The sequence below is a fragment of the Marmota marmota genome, unplaced genomic scaffold (genome assembly GCF_001458135.2).
Source record: "Marmota marmota marmota unplaced genomic scaffold, marMar, whole genome shotgun sequence".
Classification (NCBI taxonomy): domain Eukaryota; kingdom Metazoa; phylum Chordata; class Mammalia; order Rodentia; family Sciuridae; genus Marmota; species Marmota marmota.
The window spans coordinates 1889285-1904230 of record NW_026000102.1 but is presented as its reverse complement, the minus strand read 5'-3'; the positions used below and the strand labels follow the sequence as shown (position 1 = coordinate 1904230).

At 37.6% G+C, this 14946-nt stretch overlaps 1 protein-coding gene across 8 annotated transcripts in view; it reads left to right on the top strand.

Annotated features, from left to right (window-relative positions):
- Kif1b (kinesin family member 1B) overlaps window positions 1–14946 on the top strand; it is a 148428-nt gene that overhangs the window by 94177 nt on the left and 39305 nt on the right. For 6 of the 8 annotated variants that reach the window (XM_015501413.2, XM_015501410.2, XM_048783627.1 and 3 more), the window contains 6 exons: window positions 2092–2185; window positions 3806–3954; window positions 5794–5972; window positions 7615–7752; window positions 8899–9147; window positions 14397–14515. In XM_015501413.2, coding sequence (XP_015356899.1) covers window positions 2092–2185; window positions 3806–3954; window positions 5794–5972; window positions 7615–7752; window positions 8899–9147; window positions 14397–14515 — 928 coding nt within the window. The remainder of the gene's footprint in view (window positions 1–2091; window positions 2186–3805; window positions 3955–5793; window positions 5973–7614; window positions 7753–8898; window positions 9148–14396; window positions 14516–14946) is intronic. The other 2 variants (XM_048783629.1, XM_048783628.1) reach the window with 1 other exon arrangement.

Here is a 14946-nt window from a genome sequence, read left to right as displayed (position 1 = left end):
TATATATATATATATATATATATATATATATATATATATATATATTTTTTAAGAAGATATTTCCATTTTTTCCTCCTTTTCAGTATTCAGTATTATTGTAAACTAATGGATTCTTCCTGTACTCAATGTGCTGTCTTCTTTTTTTGTTGTTGTGACTTACTGGCCAGTAGGAGTCTGTGTCCAATTGAAATGATCCCAGGGGTCTTTGAGCTATTCCATCTTTTCTGGCACAAGATATTCTAGGCTCACCTTATACTTTCTTACCATACACCAAACTGGGAATCTACTATTTCCTCTCGGAGCCCAAATTTCTTTTAGTAAGGAATGATAATTTAAATAAAAAGATCTGGGTGCATGATATGCTTAGAAAATAACTTTGAAAATATTGCCCCCTGGTACACACTTGTAATCCCAGCAACTGGGGAGCCTGAGTCAGGAGGATCATAAGTTCAAGGTCAGCATGGGCAACCTGTCTCAAAATAAAAAACAAAAAGGGTTGGGCTGTGTAGCTCGGTGGTAGAGTGCTTCCTTCCCTTTTCTTTCCTTTCCTTCTGCCTCTATCTCTCCCACCTGACAAATGACCACAGCCTTAGAGAATGTTGTTGTTTGTTTGTTTGTTTTTGGCACGGGGTATTAAATCCAGGGGCACTTAACCACAGAGCCACATCCTCAGCTCTTTTTTGTGTTTTATTTAGAGACGGGGTCTCACTGAGCTGCTTAGGGCCTTGCTAAGTTGCTGAGGCTGGCTTTGAACTTATGGTCCTCCTGCCTCAGGCTCTGGAGCCACTGGGATTACAGGTGTGCTCCACCGAGGCTGGAAGCCTTGGAGAATGTTTGTATCCATGGTGTTGCCATCAGGAGCTCCTTCTGCAGTGGAGTTTGTTAAGGAGGCTTTCTGCAGCACTCCAGTTGTGGAACCTTGATATGTGCCTTGGAGAGCTCTGTGTGATGGAGCAGCCCAGGACTGTCTTATGACAGCCTGTGATTGGGGTCACTCCTGGGGAACCAAAGGAAGCAGGAAGCCAGTTACAGATCTCAAGATAACACATTTATTCTGCAATTTAATGTTTCATGAAGTGAAGGATATCGCCTTTCTTAATCCTACCTGTTTGTTTTCACTGAAATTTAAAGTTCTTTTTTTTCAATAGCACCCAGATTTAAAGTGTTATTTTTTTTCCATTGACACCTCAAGGGACATTTTTAGGCAGTTTTCCCCTAATTTATCCCCATCATGAAGTTTTAATAGCTCAGATACACAGTTCATGTACTGTTTGCATTTATGCCTTACACATAAAACGAATGAGATTGTTTTCATTGCCCAGAACTGTTTCTTTGTCCGTTTTCAGCTGATAGTACTCTTATTGAAAATGCACAGAGTAGATGTAGAAACAGAGGATAAATCTGATTTGTTTTAATAATCCATTTTATAGTATAAGAACATATTTTAAAGTGTCTTTTTCTGAACAACAATGTAATCTGTCAATTATTTCAGTCCAGCAGTGAGCTTTTTGGTCATTTGAAGGGGACATTATCCTGTCACTACAAAGATAGTAATTTTTCATATACATGAAACTTCAAAGGCTACAACTCTAGTTGTTTACCCTTTTAAATAGGAAACTGGAACTTTTGATAATAATGGGGAATGGGGAATTTAATCTTTTCCAAAATTATCTTTCTCTAGAATTCCTTGATGGTACTATATTATTTGAATGTATTTTAATATATAAGGGACACATGCATTTTTCCCCTCAAAATCTCTCCTTTTTCCTACCCCAAGCCCAAATAAAGAACTCTTGAGTCCTTGGGGAAATAGAAATAAAGGCGCTGCAGTTAATTTTACTTTTTTGCACTATGCATTGCAGACTATGGTATATGATTTGTCATTCTCTCGCCATCCCCCCATCCCCAAGCATTTCTCTGTAGGTCTTTTTATTATTGTTTCCTCTCTCTCTCTCTCTCTCTCTCTCTCTCTCAATCATTGTTCTTTGCTTTCTTTACATCCCCCAGTATTCCTTGCATTTCTGTGTTCCTTTCCTCTTCCTTCCTTCCTTCCTTACTCTCCTACATGTTGTCTCCTTTCTTTTCATTCAGGACTATGAGAGTAAATTGCAGGCCTTGCAGAAGCAAGTTGAGACCCGTTCCCTGGCTGCAGAAACTACTGAAGAGGAAGAAGAGGAAGAAGAAGGTGAAATATAGAGACTGAAACCTTCTCTTATGTCTTTTGGATCTGTATTATCACATTAATCCCTTATTTGTTATGAATACTGGGTTCCTCAAAATTGACCCACCATTTGTTGACCTTGTACTGAACCAATATAAAGGTGATTTATAAGATGCTCAGTGCTGAGAACACAGGCTGTGATCTCTGGAGTAAAGGTGAGGCTGATAGTGTTTTATATAGCTTCACAAGGTTTTTGAGCAGTCTTCACGTAAATCTTTTGGGATGTTTATGTATATTATCTCATGTTATTGTACAAACGACTTTCATATATTCAAGTAAATTCAGAGCTTACTCATTGTTAAGATAATTAATTTGCGGGGCTGGGAGGTGGCTCAAGCGGTAGCGCGCTCGCCTGGCATGCGTGCGGCCCGGGTTCAATCCTCAGCATCACATACAAAAACAAAGATGTTGTGTCCGCAGATAACTAAAAAATAAATATTAAAATTCTCTCTCTCAAAAAAAAAAAAAAGATAATTAATTTGCTAGATTCCTAGCTGAAGACTTTGGAATGTATCCATACTTTAAAGCCATTACCAGCTAGCTTAGTTAAGTTTTCCAGAATAAAGTCTTTATTTTTAAATATCTAAGTGAAACATAACCCTTTTCCCTGTATTAGAAAAGAACTTCATCTGCATTCCTTTGTTTAGCGTATATACCTAGAATATAGTAGACACTGATTAAATTTTTACTAAATAGATGTTTTCTAGTTTCATTACACTTTGGTTCTCTACCCAAGTTGTCAGTTGTCTCAAAAATTCAAATTAAAAAAGAAAGAAAGAATTCAAATTAACTTTGAAGGAATTCTTTATGTGCTAAAGTCTTTATTTTTAAATATCAAAGTGAAACATAACCCTTTTCCCTATATTAGAAAAGAACTTCATCTGCATTCCTTTGTTTAGTGTATATACCTAGAATATAGTAGACACTGATTAAATTTTTACTAGATAGATATTTTCTAGTTCATTTTATACCTGAGACTGTATTTTGACAAGAGCTGGAGGGATATTAATAGAAAAATGTTTTTCTTGGCTTTCTGAAAAAAAATCTCAACTTTTTTTAGTTTTCTACTGTTAAATTTATACCTTTAAGTCCTGTGTGTCCACCTGCCACTAATTTATTCCTCTTCTGAAATAAGAGGCAATACTGTGGTAATAGACAAGTGCATGTGCTCTGCACCCAGATAGTGGAAGTCCAGTCCCAGCTCCACAGATTGTGTGACCTAACTGTCCCCTGCCTCTGTTCCCTCATCTACTAAGTGGGGTTGGCAACAGTACCTCCCATTCAGGGATTTATCATTTGCTATACCAGCGATCAGGGACTTTTTAAAAAAATATAGCACCACATTAGAATATATTTTAAAATGAGAGAAAATTTTATTTATTTGATGTGCTGTTTCAGATTTTTTTTAAAATTCTGCTTCTATAATATCAACAGAATTTAGTAAGCTTTACTAAAAAGAAAAGCAAAAGCAATTTAATGAATAGAAACTGGAAAATAGCTTGATCACCAAGATAAAGTAGAGAACGGATATAATTTCTTACAGCTGTGAGATGACCATCAAATATGCTTCCTTTGCTCTTTCAGTACCTTGGACGCAGCATGAGTTTGAGTTGGCCCAGTGGGCCTTCCGGAAGTGGAAGTCTCACCAGTTTACTTCCTTAAGGGACTTACTCTGGGGCAATGCCGTCTACCTTAAGGAGGCCAATGCCATCAGTGTGGAATTGAAGAAGAAGGTACGCAGGGTGGCAGGAACACTGTCGTCTGGAGGCAGAGCTGAGCCTGTGTGTGTTCATTTGGACATCACCTTGAACTAACCTTACCTTTGGGGGGAGCTCAGCTTCTTTCTGCATTCCTTTGTTTAGTGTATATACCTAGAATATAGTAGACACTGATTTAATTTTTACTAAATAAAATTTCATAGAAATAGATATTTTCTAGTTCATTTTATACCTGAGACTGTATTTTTGACAAGAGCTGGAGAGACATTAATAGAAAAATGTTTTTCTTGGCTTTCTGAAAAAAAATCTCAACTTTTTTTAGTTTTCTGCCTTTAAATTTGGACCTTTAAGTCCTGTATGTCCACCTGCCACTAATTTATTCCTCTTCTGAGATAAGAGGCAATACTGTGTAGTAGACAAGTGCATGTGCTCTGCACCCAGATAGTGTAAGTCCAGTCCCAGCTCCACAGGTTGTGTGACCTAACTGTCCCCTGCCTCTGTTCCCTCATCTACTAAGTGGGATTGGCAGCAGTACCTGCCATTTGGGGATTTGTGAGGGAATCAAAGAATGGATGCATATCAAGCACTAAAAGTCATGCCTGAACATGGTAAAAGATGTTCTTGTAATTATTACCAAAATTTTACACCAAATCTTAGATTTATCCTTATGTATGTCCCACTGTTTAATAGTCTCTTGTCTGGTAAGATTATAGCCAAAGACCACATTAAACATTAGGAAGGCACATAGATGGCCTGTCTTTGGTAAAAGTCATTGTCTGCCTCTAGGGCTCTATTCTGCTTCTGCAAACTGTGATATCATTTTTTTCTCAATCTTGGAAGCCCTACTCATTTTATAATTACTTATTAACCACTGTTCTCCTTAAGTAGACTAACTAAAGGAGGAATTCCCTCCCTACCCTTATTTCAATGTCTAGCATTCATTAGTATTTATTGGTGAAAATACAGGGTGGTAACAAGAAATAAATTACATACCAGTTGTGGTGATAAATGCCTATAATCATATATATACCAGTTGTGGTGATAAATGCCTATAATCCCAGCTATTCAGAGGCTGAGGTTCTACTCATGAGGATGGAAAGTTCAAGGCCAGCCTCTGACTTAGTGAGACCCTCAACAACTTAGTGAGACCCTATCTCAAAATAAAAAATAAAAGGGCCAGGGATGTAGTTCAGTGGTGAAGTGCTCTGGGTTCAATCTCTGGTACCAAATAAATAAACAAATAGGGGCTAGCTCAGTGGTAGAGCACTTGCCTAGCATGTCTGAGGCTTTGGGTTCCATCCCCAGAACTGCAGAAATAAAGTGCGGTAGGTGCTTTTCTTTCATCATACCATTGTGTATGTGTGTGCTACCTCAGCTTCCCAAGGTACTGGGATTACAGGTCTTTGCCACAGCACCTGGCTGCCATAGTAAATACTTCTCAGAGTAGTAGTCATATAGTCTTCTGAATTTAAAATTGGAATACCTTGATGTGTTCCATCAGCTCTTGTTAGTGAAGGACTGGATGTATTCTTGGTCCACCTTTTGGTCTCTGTATAAGTTCCACAGAAGTCCTCATTTAATCAAGCGAAGTAGACTTACTGCAACCTTAGTTTATATTTGCAAGGCTGGGGAAACAAACTTTGTAAATAGGCTCATTTGAAACTAGGATTATTTCCTGTGTTTAACATACAGGCAGCTTTTTCTTCTTCTTTTTCTTTTGTAGATAGTCCATAGCACATACTACAGGTTTCACCTTTTTCCCATGGAGTATAATTATATTGTCTTGTCTCTGAAGTTTACCTGCTGAAATGTAATGGTTTTCACATTTGTCCATGGTTTATTCTTTCCATTCAGGTACAATTTCAGTTTGTTCTGCTGACTGACACACTGTATTCCCCTTTGCCTCCCGAATTACTTCCCACTGAAGTGGATAAAACTCACGAGGAGAGACCTTTTCCTCGTACAGTGGTGGCAGTAGAAGTTCAGGATCTGAAGAATGGAGCAACACATTATTGGTCTTTGGAGAAACTCAAGTATGCACACACTCAAAAGCTGCTTATTTTATTTAGGGAATAATAATTGCTCAAGTGGACTCCCTCATGTTTTCATTTGAGGATGTGGTTGCTTTCTTTCCTGTGCTTTCCAAATGCTGTTGCTGGCCTGTGATATTGCTAACCATCCATTACCTTCTAAGTGAATGAATCATAACACTCCTCAGATATCTGATATTTAAATTTACCCTCCATAGTATCTTTTCTGTCCTGGACTTCATGGTGATGATTAATAAAAACAAAGTTATAATCTAGCTTCCTTTACATTTAATATGGTGAGATAATTCCCACTGAATGTATTTGAGATGTCACATACCACGGAACATTTCCCCTGTGATGGTTGACTCTCTGTAGGTTAGGTGGCCATTCTTGAATTTTGATGGCTTCTCTGTAGACTCAGACTTCTTAGATACTGAGGATTTTGGTTTCAGTACTTCTGGCTTTCTTTCTTTTTTTTTTTTTTTTTTTTGTGGTGCTAGGGATTGAACCCAGGGCCTTGTGCATGTAAAGCAAGTACTCTACCAATTGAGCTATATACCCAGCCCTCATTTTTTTTTTAAATATTTATTTAATTTTTTAGTTGTAGTTGGACACAATACCTTCATCTATTTTTATGTGGTGCTGAGGATCAAACCCAGGGCACTCACATGCTAGGCAAGTGCTCTACTGCTGAGCCACAACCCTAGCCCTCATTTGTTTTTAATAACATTAAATTATGGGAACAGGGGCTGGGGTTGTAGCTCATGGTAGAGTGCTTGCCTAGCATGTGCGAGGCTCTGCGTTCAATCCTCAGCATCACATAAAAATAAATAAATAAAATAAAGGCATTGTATCCAACTACACCTAAAAAATAATATTTTTTTAAAAATTATGGGAACAGCTTTTTTAAAAAAATTTTTTTTGTTTTTTCTTTTCTTTCTTCCTTTTTTTTTTTTTTTTTGGTTTTAATATTGGAAATTGAGGAATTGAACCCAGGGGCACTTAACCCCTGAGCCACATCCCCAGCCCTTTTTATATTTTATTTAGAGACAAGATCTCAATAAGTTGCTTAGGGCATCACTAAATTGCTGATGCTGGCTTTGAACTTGCAATCCTCCTGCCTCAGCCTCCCGAGCTACTAAGATTACAGATGTGCAACACAATGCCTGGTTTAAAAACAAACTCTTGCCAGGCATGGTAGCTCATGCCTGTTAGTCCTAACCACTTGGGAGGCTGAGGTAGGAATATTGCAAGTTCCAGGCCAATCTCAGCAATTTATTTATTTATTTTTAAATTTTTTTAAAAATATTTTTTTTAGTTGTAGATGGACACAATATATTTATTTATTTTTATGTGGTGCTGAGGATCAAACCCAGTGCCTCACACATGTGAGGTAAGTGCTCAACCACTGTGCTACAACCTCAGCCCCATCTCAGCAATTTAGCGAGGTCCTAAGCAACTTAGTGAGACTCTGTCTCAATATAAAAAATAAAAAGGGCTGGGGACATACTTAGTGGTTAAGCACCCCTGGGTTCAATCCCCAGTACCAGGGGGAAAAAGAACCTTGCATGTAAGATGCTTCCAAAACAAAAATTTAATGGAAGCTCATAATATTAACTCAGTGTCCTTCATGTTTGCTAAATAGGCAGAGGCTGGATTTGATGCGTGAGATGTATGATAGGGCGGGTGAGATGGCCTCTAATGCCCAAGATGACAGTGAAGCTACGATGACTGGCAGTGATCCATTCTATGATCGATTCCACTGGTTCAAACTTGTGGGAAGGTATGTGATGATTTTGTTGGTTTCTTTTTAAATAATGAATACTTGTATTTTAATTTAAAAATCTCAGTTGATATTACAGAAGGTTAAAAGGAAAAAAGGAATAAAAGAGCCCCATTTTATCCTCTCATAACCACCGTGTCATTTGGTATACTTCCCTTCAGCATTTTTAAACATGCATATTCTTTTGATTCTCAAACTTTTGAAAGGGTTTGACAGTCTTCTTTGGTTCTCAGCTTATTTACAAAATGTTTTGCAATTAATTAAGATAAATTGATTAAGATATTTAGCCGACTGCAATATCTTCATAATCTGAGAAGTCATAAAGCAGTTCATCTCACTTTTGTCATTGCCAAGGGCGAATTAATTGCATATCTTTGTAGTCCTCTTGAGTAGTCTCTTTTATATATACATTATATTCAACATTTTATGAAAACAAATATTGCCTCTGTGAGTCTATATTGAGTCGTTTAGAAGTTTAGAAATTTTAAAGCAGGAAATTTATATTTTGTGCTATTTTTAGAATTAGAATTGTTTTTCAATTGCAAAAGTAGTCTGTTTTTTAAAGGAGCTATGTAAAAATCTGTTGCTGAAGTAAGAGTATTTTGTAGAAATGAAGGAAGTCTTCTCCACTCCACTCCGATAGTAGACAAGCTTATTTAAAGAGATGAATTGGCCAAAAACGTCTTACCCAAGCAAAGCACTTGCTGTTTTGGCATGTACTATTTCATCCATTTTTTTTCTTCTGTTTCAAGAACATGTTAGCATTTAAATAAACATTTAAATTCGTATTATTTCACCTTAATGTTGAGTAGCTCCTTTGAGGCCAAGATGCTGCTGGTCTTTCTGTGTGAACTGGAGAATGTAAATATTTGCTAGCACAGTATTCACCTAGGTTGCTCTACTCATGGGTTTCCTTTGCTTTTCTTATTCTAAGGATCCATCTTTGTAGAATTTTTCAACCTGCCCTTTTGTTCCCTTTCACCTGATCCAGATGATTTATGCTTATTTTATCCTTTTGCTTTTCTATTTGCTTTTATTGTGTTGATTCCCCAGTAGACTCTGTCCTGTTGGCACCTATCGCTTCTTGTTTAACCAACTATTCCTCTCTCCCTGGCTGTGTCAATCGGCGTCTTACCTGGTGTCTAGCTCCCCCATTTTCCACGGCTGTGTGAATGAGCGCCTTGCCGACCGCACACCCTCCCCCACTTTTTCCACGGCCGATTCCGACATCACTGAGCTGGCTGACGAGCAGCAAGATGAGATGGAGGATTTTGATGATGAGGCATTCGTGGATGACACCGGCTCTGACGCAGGGACGGAGGAGGGATCAGATCTCTTCAGTGACGGGCATGACCCATTTTACGACCGGTCCCCTTGGTTCATTTTAGTGGGAAGGTTGGTGAGGTTATTGTGAGAAAGGCAAAAAGGGACCAGCTCTTGTTATAAAGACCTCTTTGTTCAATTTTGGATAATACTGACTTAGTTTAATTCATGAATGCTCAGTCCCAAGTCTGCCAATGCTTAAAGTCCCATAGATGCAAATCTGGCTAGAGAGCTCAGGCATTATTTGTGAGCATTCTATCTCCTTAATACAGCATACAGCAATATATGAAGACTATGTGGAGGGATGCTTATCTTAAATTCAGAACAATCATTTTGTTTTGAAGGAGGAAATTTCAAAGGAGAAAGTAAGGCTAAGAATCAAAGGTAATGAATTCACAAATGATACTGTGGACTATGCTTCCTTCTTAAAGGAATGTGACTGAGGAGGCATATGGGGTTACATGGGAACGAACACACCAAGTCCAAGGTTAGGCTGAAGAATTTGTGGTACTACAGGTGACTAAAGTGGAACTGGGTACTGTTAGGTTCATTTTTTTGCTTAGTCTACTGAGTCCTAAAATGAATCAAGAAAACTTCATGTCTACAGTGGCTGCCTTTTTTATATCCAGTTTCACTGAATGCATCTATAGGCCTTTGGCTTCTGCTGGAATTTTACCTATCAGCTTTATAATGATGAATCTCAGAAAACTACTTGTTGACACCATCAACAAATGAATATTTGTTCATTTAGACATAAAACTGCATTATTTATCAAAACTTATGTTGAGTTCACCAAATTGAGGCATTGTCTTTAGCTCTCAGTCCATGCATCCCTCTGTCAGTGATATAGAACTCTGTGCATAAATTCACTGGTGTCTTTTTCCACATCAAGTCTTCACGATGAAATGATAATTACAAGTTTGACAGTAGAGAAATCACTGGATTAACTAAAAAGTATGTTCAGGTTTTAAAATATAAAATTTAACTTCATGGCTGAACCCTTTACAAATAAGGGAATTGTTTCACTGTTAAGTGGTAAACACAAGTTATCTAAACATTGATGTCCAGCAAGTCTCCTGACCCCATTAGACAGAGGTGTTACCTACCAGGTGGGAGTTTCATAACTATTGTAGAAGATAATGGAAAGGGAAGAAAGAAAAGCTTTTTGATAAAAATGAAAACCTCAGTTACAGGTTTGAGTCATAATATTGGACAGTCTCTGGACTTTATAATAGGGAAGGGGCATTATAAGTTGTTTCTCCATGAATAAACACAATGGGATTATATACCCATGGATATTGTTTTCTACTGGTATGTCACCTGGAACAGATACTTAGAATCTCAGAAAAGCTGATTTATACCAAAAGTGAGAAAAATGTATACAGATAATGGGATAATAATGCTTTCGTTTACTCTATGGCTCTCTGTATCCTTCAGCACATATCCATCGTATTCCAAGAGAGTTAGAAGTTAGAAACTAGTTTCTACATATGAACTTGGCCTCAATGAACAAAGCCAGTTGCATAGCTTTAAAGCTGTTTGCTTGTGTTCTACACCACTGTACTGTGAGGAGTGGACAGTTTCAGGAGAAGTGGCCTGGTCAGGAGAAGTCTTCTCTCTACTTAATACAAGCTACTTAAATTGAGGCCTGTTGGATTTTCACATATAAAATGAGTTGGTAGGAAAGAGTCTTGCCAGTCTTTCATCTTTCATATTGTGTTATCTATACTGGCAAAATGAATATCCTGGTTAAGATTTCTACTTAGAAGCATTTGTATTTTTAATCAGTTGTTTAGAAAACTGAAGTCAGAATCCTACTTAATGTGGATATTAACTGGGTTAAGATATGTACATTATTTTCTTTCTAGTTTTATATTTCATATCAGATATAAAATATAAGTGTAAGGCAGTCAACTCTTAATTTGATTTTTATGTAAATATTTGTGATACTATGGCTCAGGAATTGACTTTACATTTGTTTGAGTTTCCAGATTCTTAGACCTAACTTTGCCTTGCCAGAAAGAGACAGGGGGACGTGGGGTGTTGCACACTGGTAGAACATATTCTTACCACCGAAAAAAAAAAAAGGAAAAGACTGGGAGGTGGGGTGTGTATGTGTGTGTGTGTGTGAAAATCAGTCAGTAAAATGAAGGATAGCTCTCATTTTTGCCTTCAGTTATTCTCCTCTGCAAAGAAAATGTATAACAGTGTTGTTTAGTAGTCATTGGATGTGTAAGAGGAGTACCTTTTTTCCTGTTTTTGTGATTCATAGGATCAGTTTTCCCCTATTGGCACATAATTATAAATACAATTCACTTCTTAAAATTTTCATTTTTCTAACTGGTCTAGGTGGCACATGCCTGTAAGCCCAGTGGCTTGGGAGGCTGAGGCAGGAGGATTGTGAGTTCAAAGTCAGCCTCAATGAGGAGCTAAGTAACTCAGTGAGACCCTGTTTCTAAATAAAATACAGAAAAGGGCTGGGGATGTGGCTCAGTGGCTAAGTGCCTGAGTTCAATCCCTGGTTACCGCCCCCCCCTCAAAAAATCCATTTTCTTATGAAATTCCATTTATAGATTTGTTTCTGGGCTGTGGCTACCTCTGATGAATCTTTATATCAAAATTAAAAGAGCTTGTCCCTTTAGCTATTCTCTTGGCATGCTGGGATGTTACGAACCATCCATCATAACTTGGGATGAAATACAAAATATGTAAGCTAGTCTTCCGGGTTGAAAATGGGCAAAGATGATTATTCTGTGGCCTCTCTAAGTACCTAACAAACATTCTTTCTGTATCACCATAATTATACTGATTTTTCTTATCTTTATGTTGACAAATTTGTTTCTATTTTTGATGTAACTTCACAGAACTTTCTCGTAATACATCTTTTATAACTTCTCTCCTCCCTGTTCTTCAGTCTGCTAGGTCAAAGTATAAGGACTTTCAGAAAAGCAGAGTAATTATAAAAATTCCAGTTTAAAAAACTTGAAAGGAGAAGTTTTATACAGCATTGATTTGGGCTGTGGGTTGTGTCCTGTTAACATGACAAGGGCTGTTAGTGAGTGTGCATTTCCGTGTCAGAACTGATGCCCATGCTCCTATCACAGAATTATAGATTCTCTTTTCTGAAAAGGAATATCTACAATAATGCCTTCAGTGCTTCCACATTTGGAATAGCCATTGCCATAGGCACGAAGGAAATTCTGCTCTTTAATGTGAGCTCCAATCTTACTTTATTGTGATGTGTCCATAAAATACAATTAGCTATACTAAAAAACGGTGGCCCCTGTTTTGAATAGCTATGTTTAAGGTGACAGATTAAGTATGGTTAGGGATCAAACATGTTATATATAGTTAATATCCATCATAAATTCGGTTTTGAAAAAATTAACCCAATATGAAGTTGAATTGCTTTGCCTCTCTGCCTCTTGAGAGTTCTCATTTTTCTGAGAAACCTTCCACTTCTACTTAAAGGTAGATGACATATCACTTTGCTGTTCTTTTATATATGTAGATAGATGTTCACTCACTAGATACTTATTGAGTGTATTTACCTTATGCCCAGCCCTCTTCAGACAGTAGTAAGCAAAACAAATGGTTCCTGTCATCACAGACTTAGAGTCTGGTAGGTGATAGAGACACTTAAGCAATCACACAAATATACATTTTACCAGTGATTAAAGAATTGTGTGTGTTGCTCAGATCATATAACATTGGGGTCCTGTTATAAAAAACAAACAAACAAACAAACAAAAAAACGATGTTTAAAATAAGACCCAAAGATGTTAAGTCAAAGGCACGAGGTGGGCAGTGAGTGCAGAGCGGCCTCCAGTTGGCCCCACCTGGCATGTGTGTAGTGGCTCTTAATGTCCTCCATGTTGGAAATGCCATCAAGAGAGGAAGTTGTTATGTATGGTGATTCAGAAGTGAGAGGATCCGTTTGGTTCCATATGCCAAATTCTTAGTCTTCTAGACTCTCCTAGTAGTTGGTGCTTGATGGTCTTGTTTGTAATCCTTTTTAGATGCATTTTCATTCCTAAATTTATGCATAGCAAAGCTTTAACCTTCTATCTCAGTATTGCCCCCTCTCCTGCTTTGGAGCAGACTGAAAGGGAAGTAGACATCATGATCTGATTTAATGTTCATTTGCAGTTATTTTTGTTTTCTTTCATATTTCATTTATATTCTTAAACTTTAATTAACATTTGTTTTTCTGTTATGTTGTCTGTTTTCATTATTTTGAGTTGAAATCCCAAGTATCTGTCCACTCCTTCATCCTTCTAGCTTTGTTGTAAAAACAGAGCAGGAAAAGCAGCAGACAGGCACATGTGTGTCACGTTCCATTGTGTTTGGTTTCCTGATGCAAATGTTTATTCTTCGTCTTTTGTCTTATGTTCAAAGAGCAGCATATACCAAGTGGGAAGACAGGAGTAACTATAGGAACTAGATTCTATTTCCCTTCTACTGATTAGAAAGAACACTCAGTTTTTATTGCCTTTTTTTTTTTTAAATCAATAGCTACAAAATAAAGAGAAGAAAAAAAAAGAGTGGTGATGTGACAGAATTGGCTAGTTTGTTTGAAATATAAAGTGTTAGATCTGTAATTCACCTTTTATTTATGCATTTCTGACTTAGGTTTTGGACTCTAGGAGTAAAAGCAAACCCTGTAGGAACCAGCTTTATGCTTCTCCCCTTAGCATGTATCTTGATGCCCATGCAGTCTATAAGCTTGCTACTCAGAAATTTCTGGCTGCACAGTCTTTGCCCACATGTGTCTGCCTCTCTTATCTTGTCAGTCACCTTACCTGAAGATAAAAGAGTCCTTAGAATAAACTAAAGACCCATAATACTGAGATTTGAAATTTATTTTAGTTATTAATCATATTTCAGTCACATTTCCCTGGTTTTTGTTTCCTGATTTCTGTTTTCTCTATCGGGAAACCTTAGAACTCTTGGTAATTCCTTATGTTTAAAGGTTTAATTTCTTTAATGGGATTCTCACCCCACCAGCAGTATTCACAGAGCAGTATCTTGGAAGTCTACTTCCAATTGCTACTCTTCTACCTACAGTGTAGTTCTTACAGAGAGTAATTTGAACTAGATTGGTTTTTGTCAGCACTTTGTCCAGTGTTTGAAATTTTTTCACGTGTCATCAGGGCTAAAAAGGCAGCTGGAGGCAGTTTGAGAGGATAGAACCAAGAAATGATCTTAAGATAAGGTGCAGAAGCCAGCTCAGGTTCAGGAAGCTACTCTCACTGAGGCTGAAAGCCAGCCTCTCCCTCTGTAGGATGCTCTGATGTTTGTTTCCTGGTGTCTGTCTCTAGGGCATTTGTATACCTGAGCAATCTGCTGTATCCCGTGCCCCTGATTCACAGGGTGGCCATCGTCAGTGAGAAGGGAGAAGTGCGGGGATTTCTGCGCGTGGCTGTACAGGCCATTGCAGGTAGGTCACCAACTCTGCAGTAAAGGCTGTGAGTTCTTGCCTGGAGACAAAGGTGGCTCTATATGGGCCTTGCTTCAGTCAAACCCAAATAGTGATATGTTTATCCATTATGAAGGCCTTTCTTACTTCCTTTCTAGCTCTTGTCCCCACATATCATAAATAGATTTTGTGGGCTGGGGTTGTGGCTCAGCGGTAGAGTGCTCGCCTAGCACGAGCGAGGTCCTGGGTTCAATTCTTAGCATCACATAAAAATAAATAAATAAAATAAAGGTATTGTGTTCAACTACAACTAAAAAATAAATATAAAAAAATAGATTTTGTTTTGTCTGGTCTACTACTACTTTGGAATATTGGCGTAAAAAGATTTCCTTTAACTTGAAGATAAGCTCTTGGAATGACTTTAAGTTATTGACATTTTAAATAATGTATCT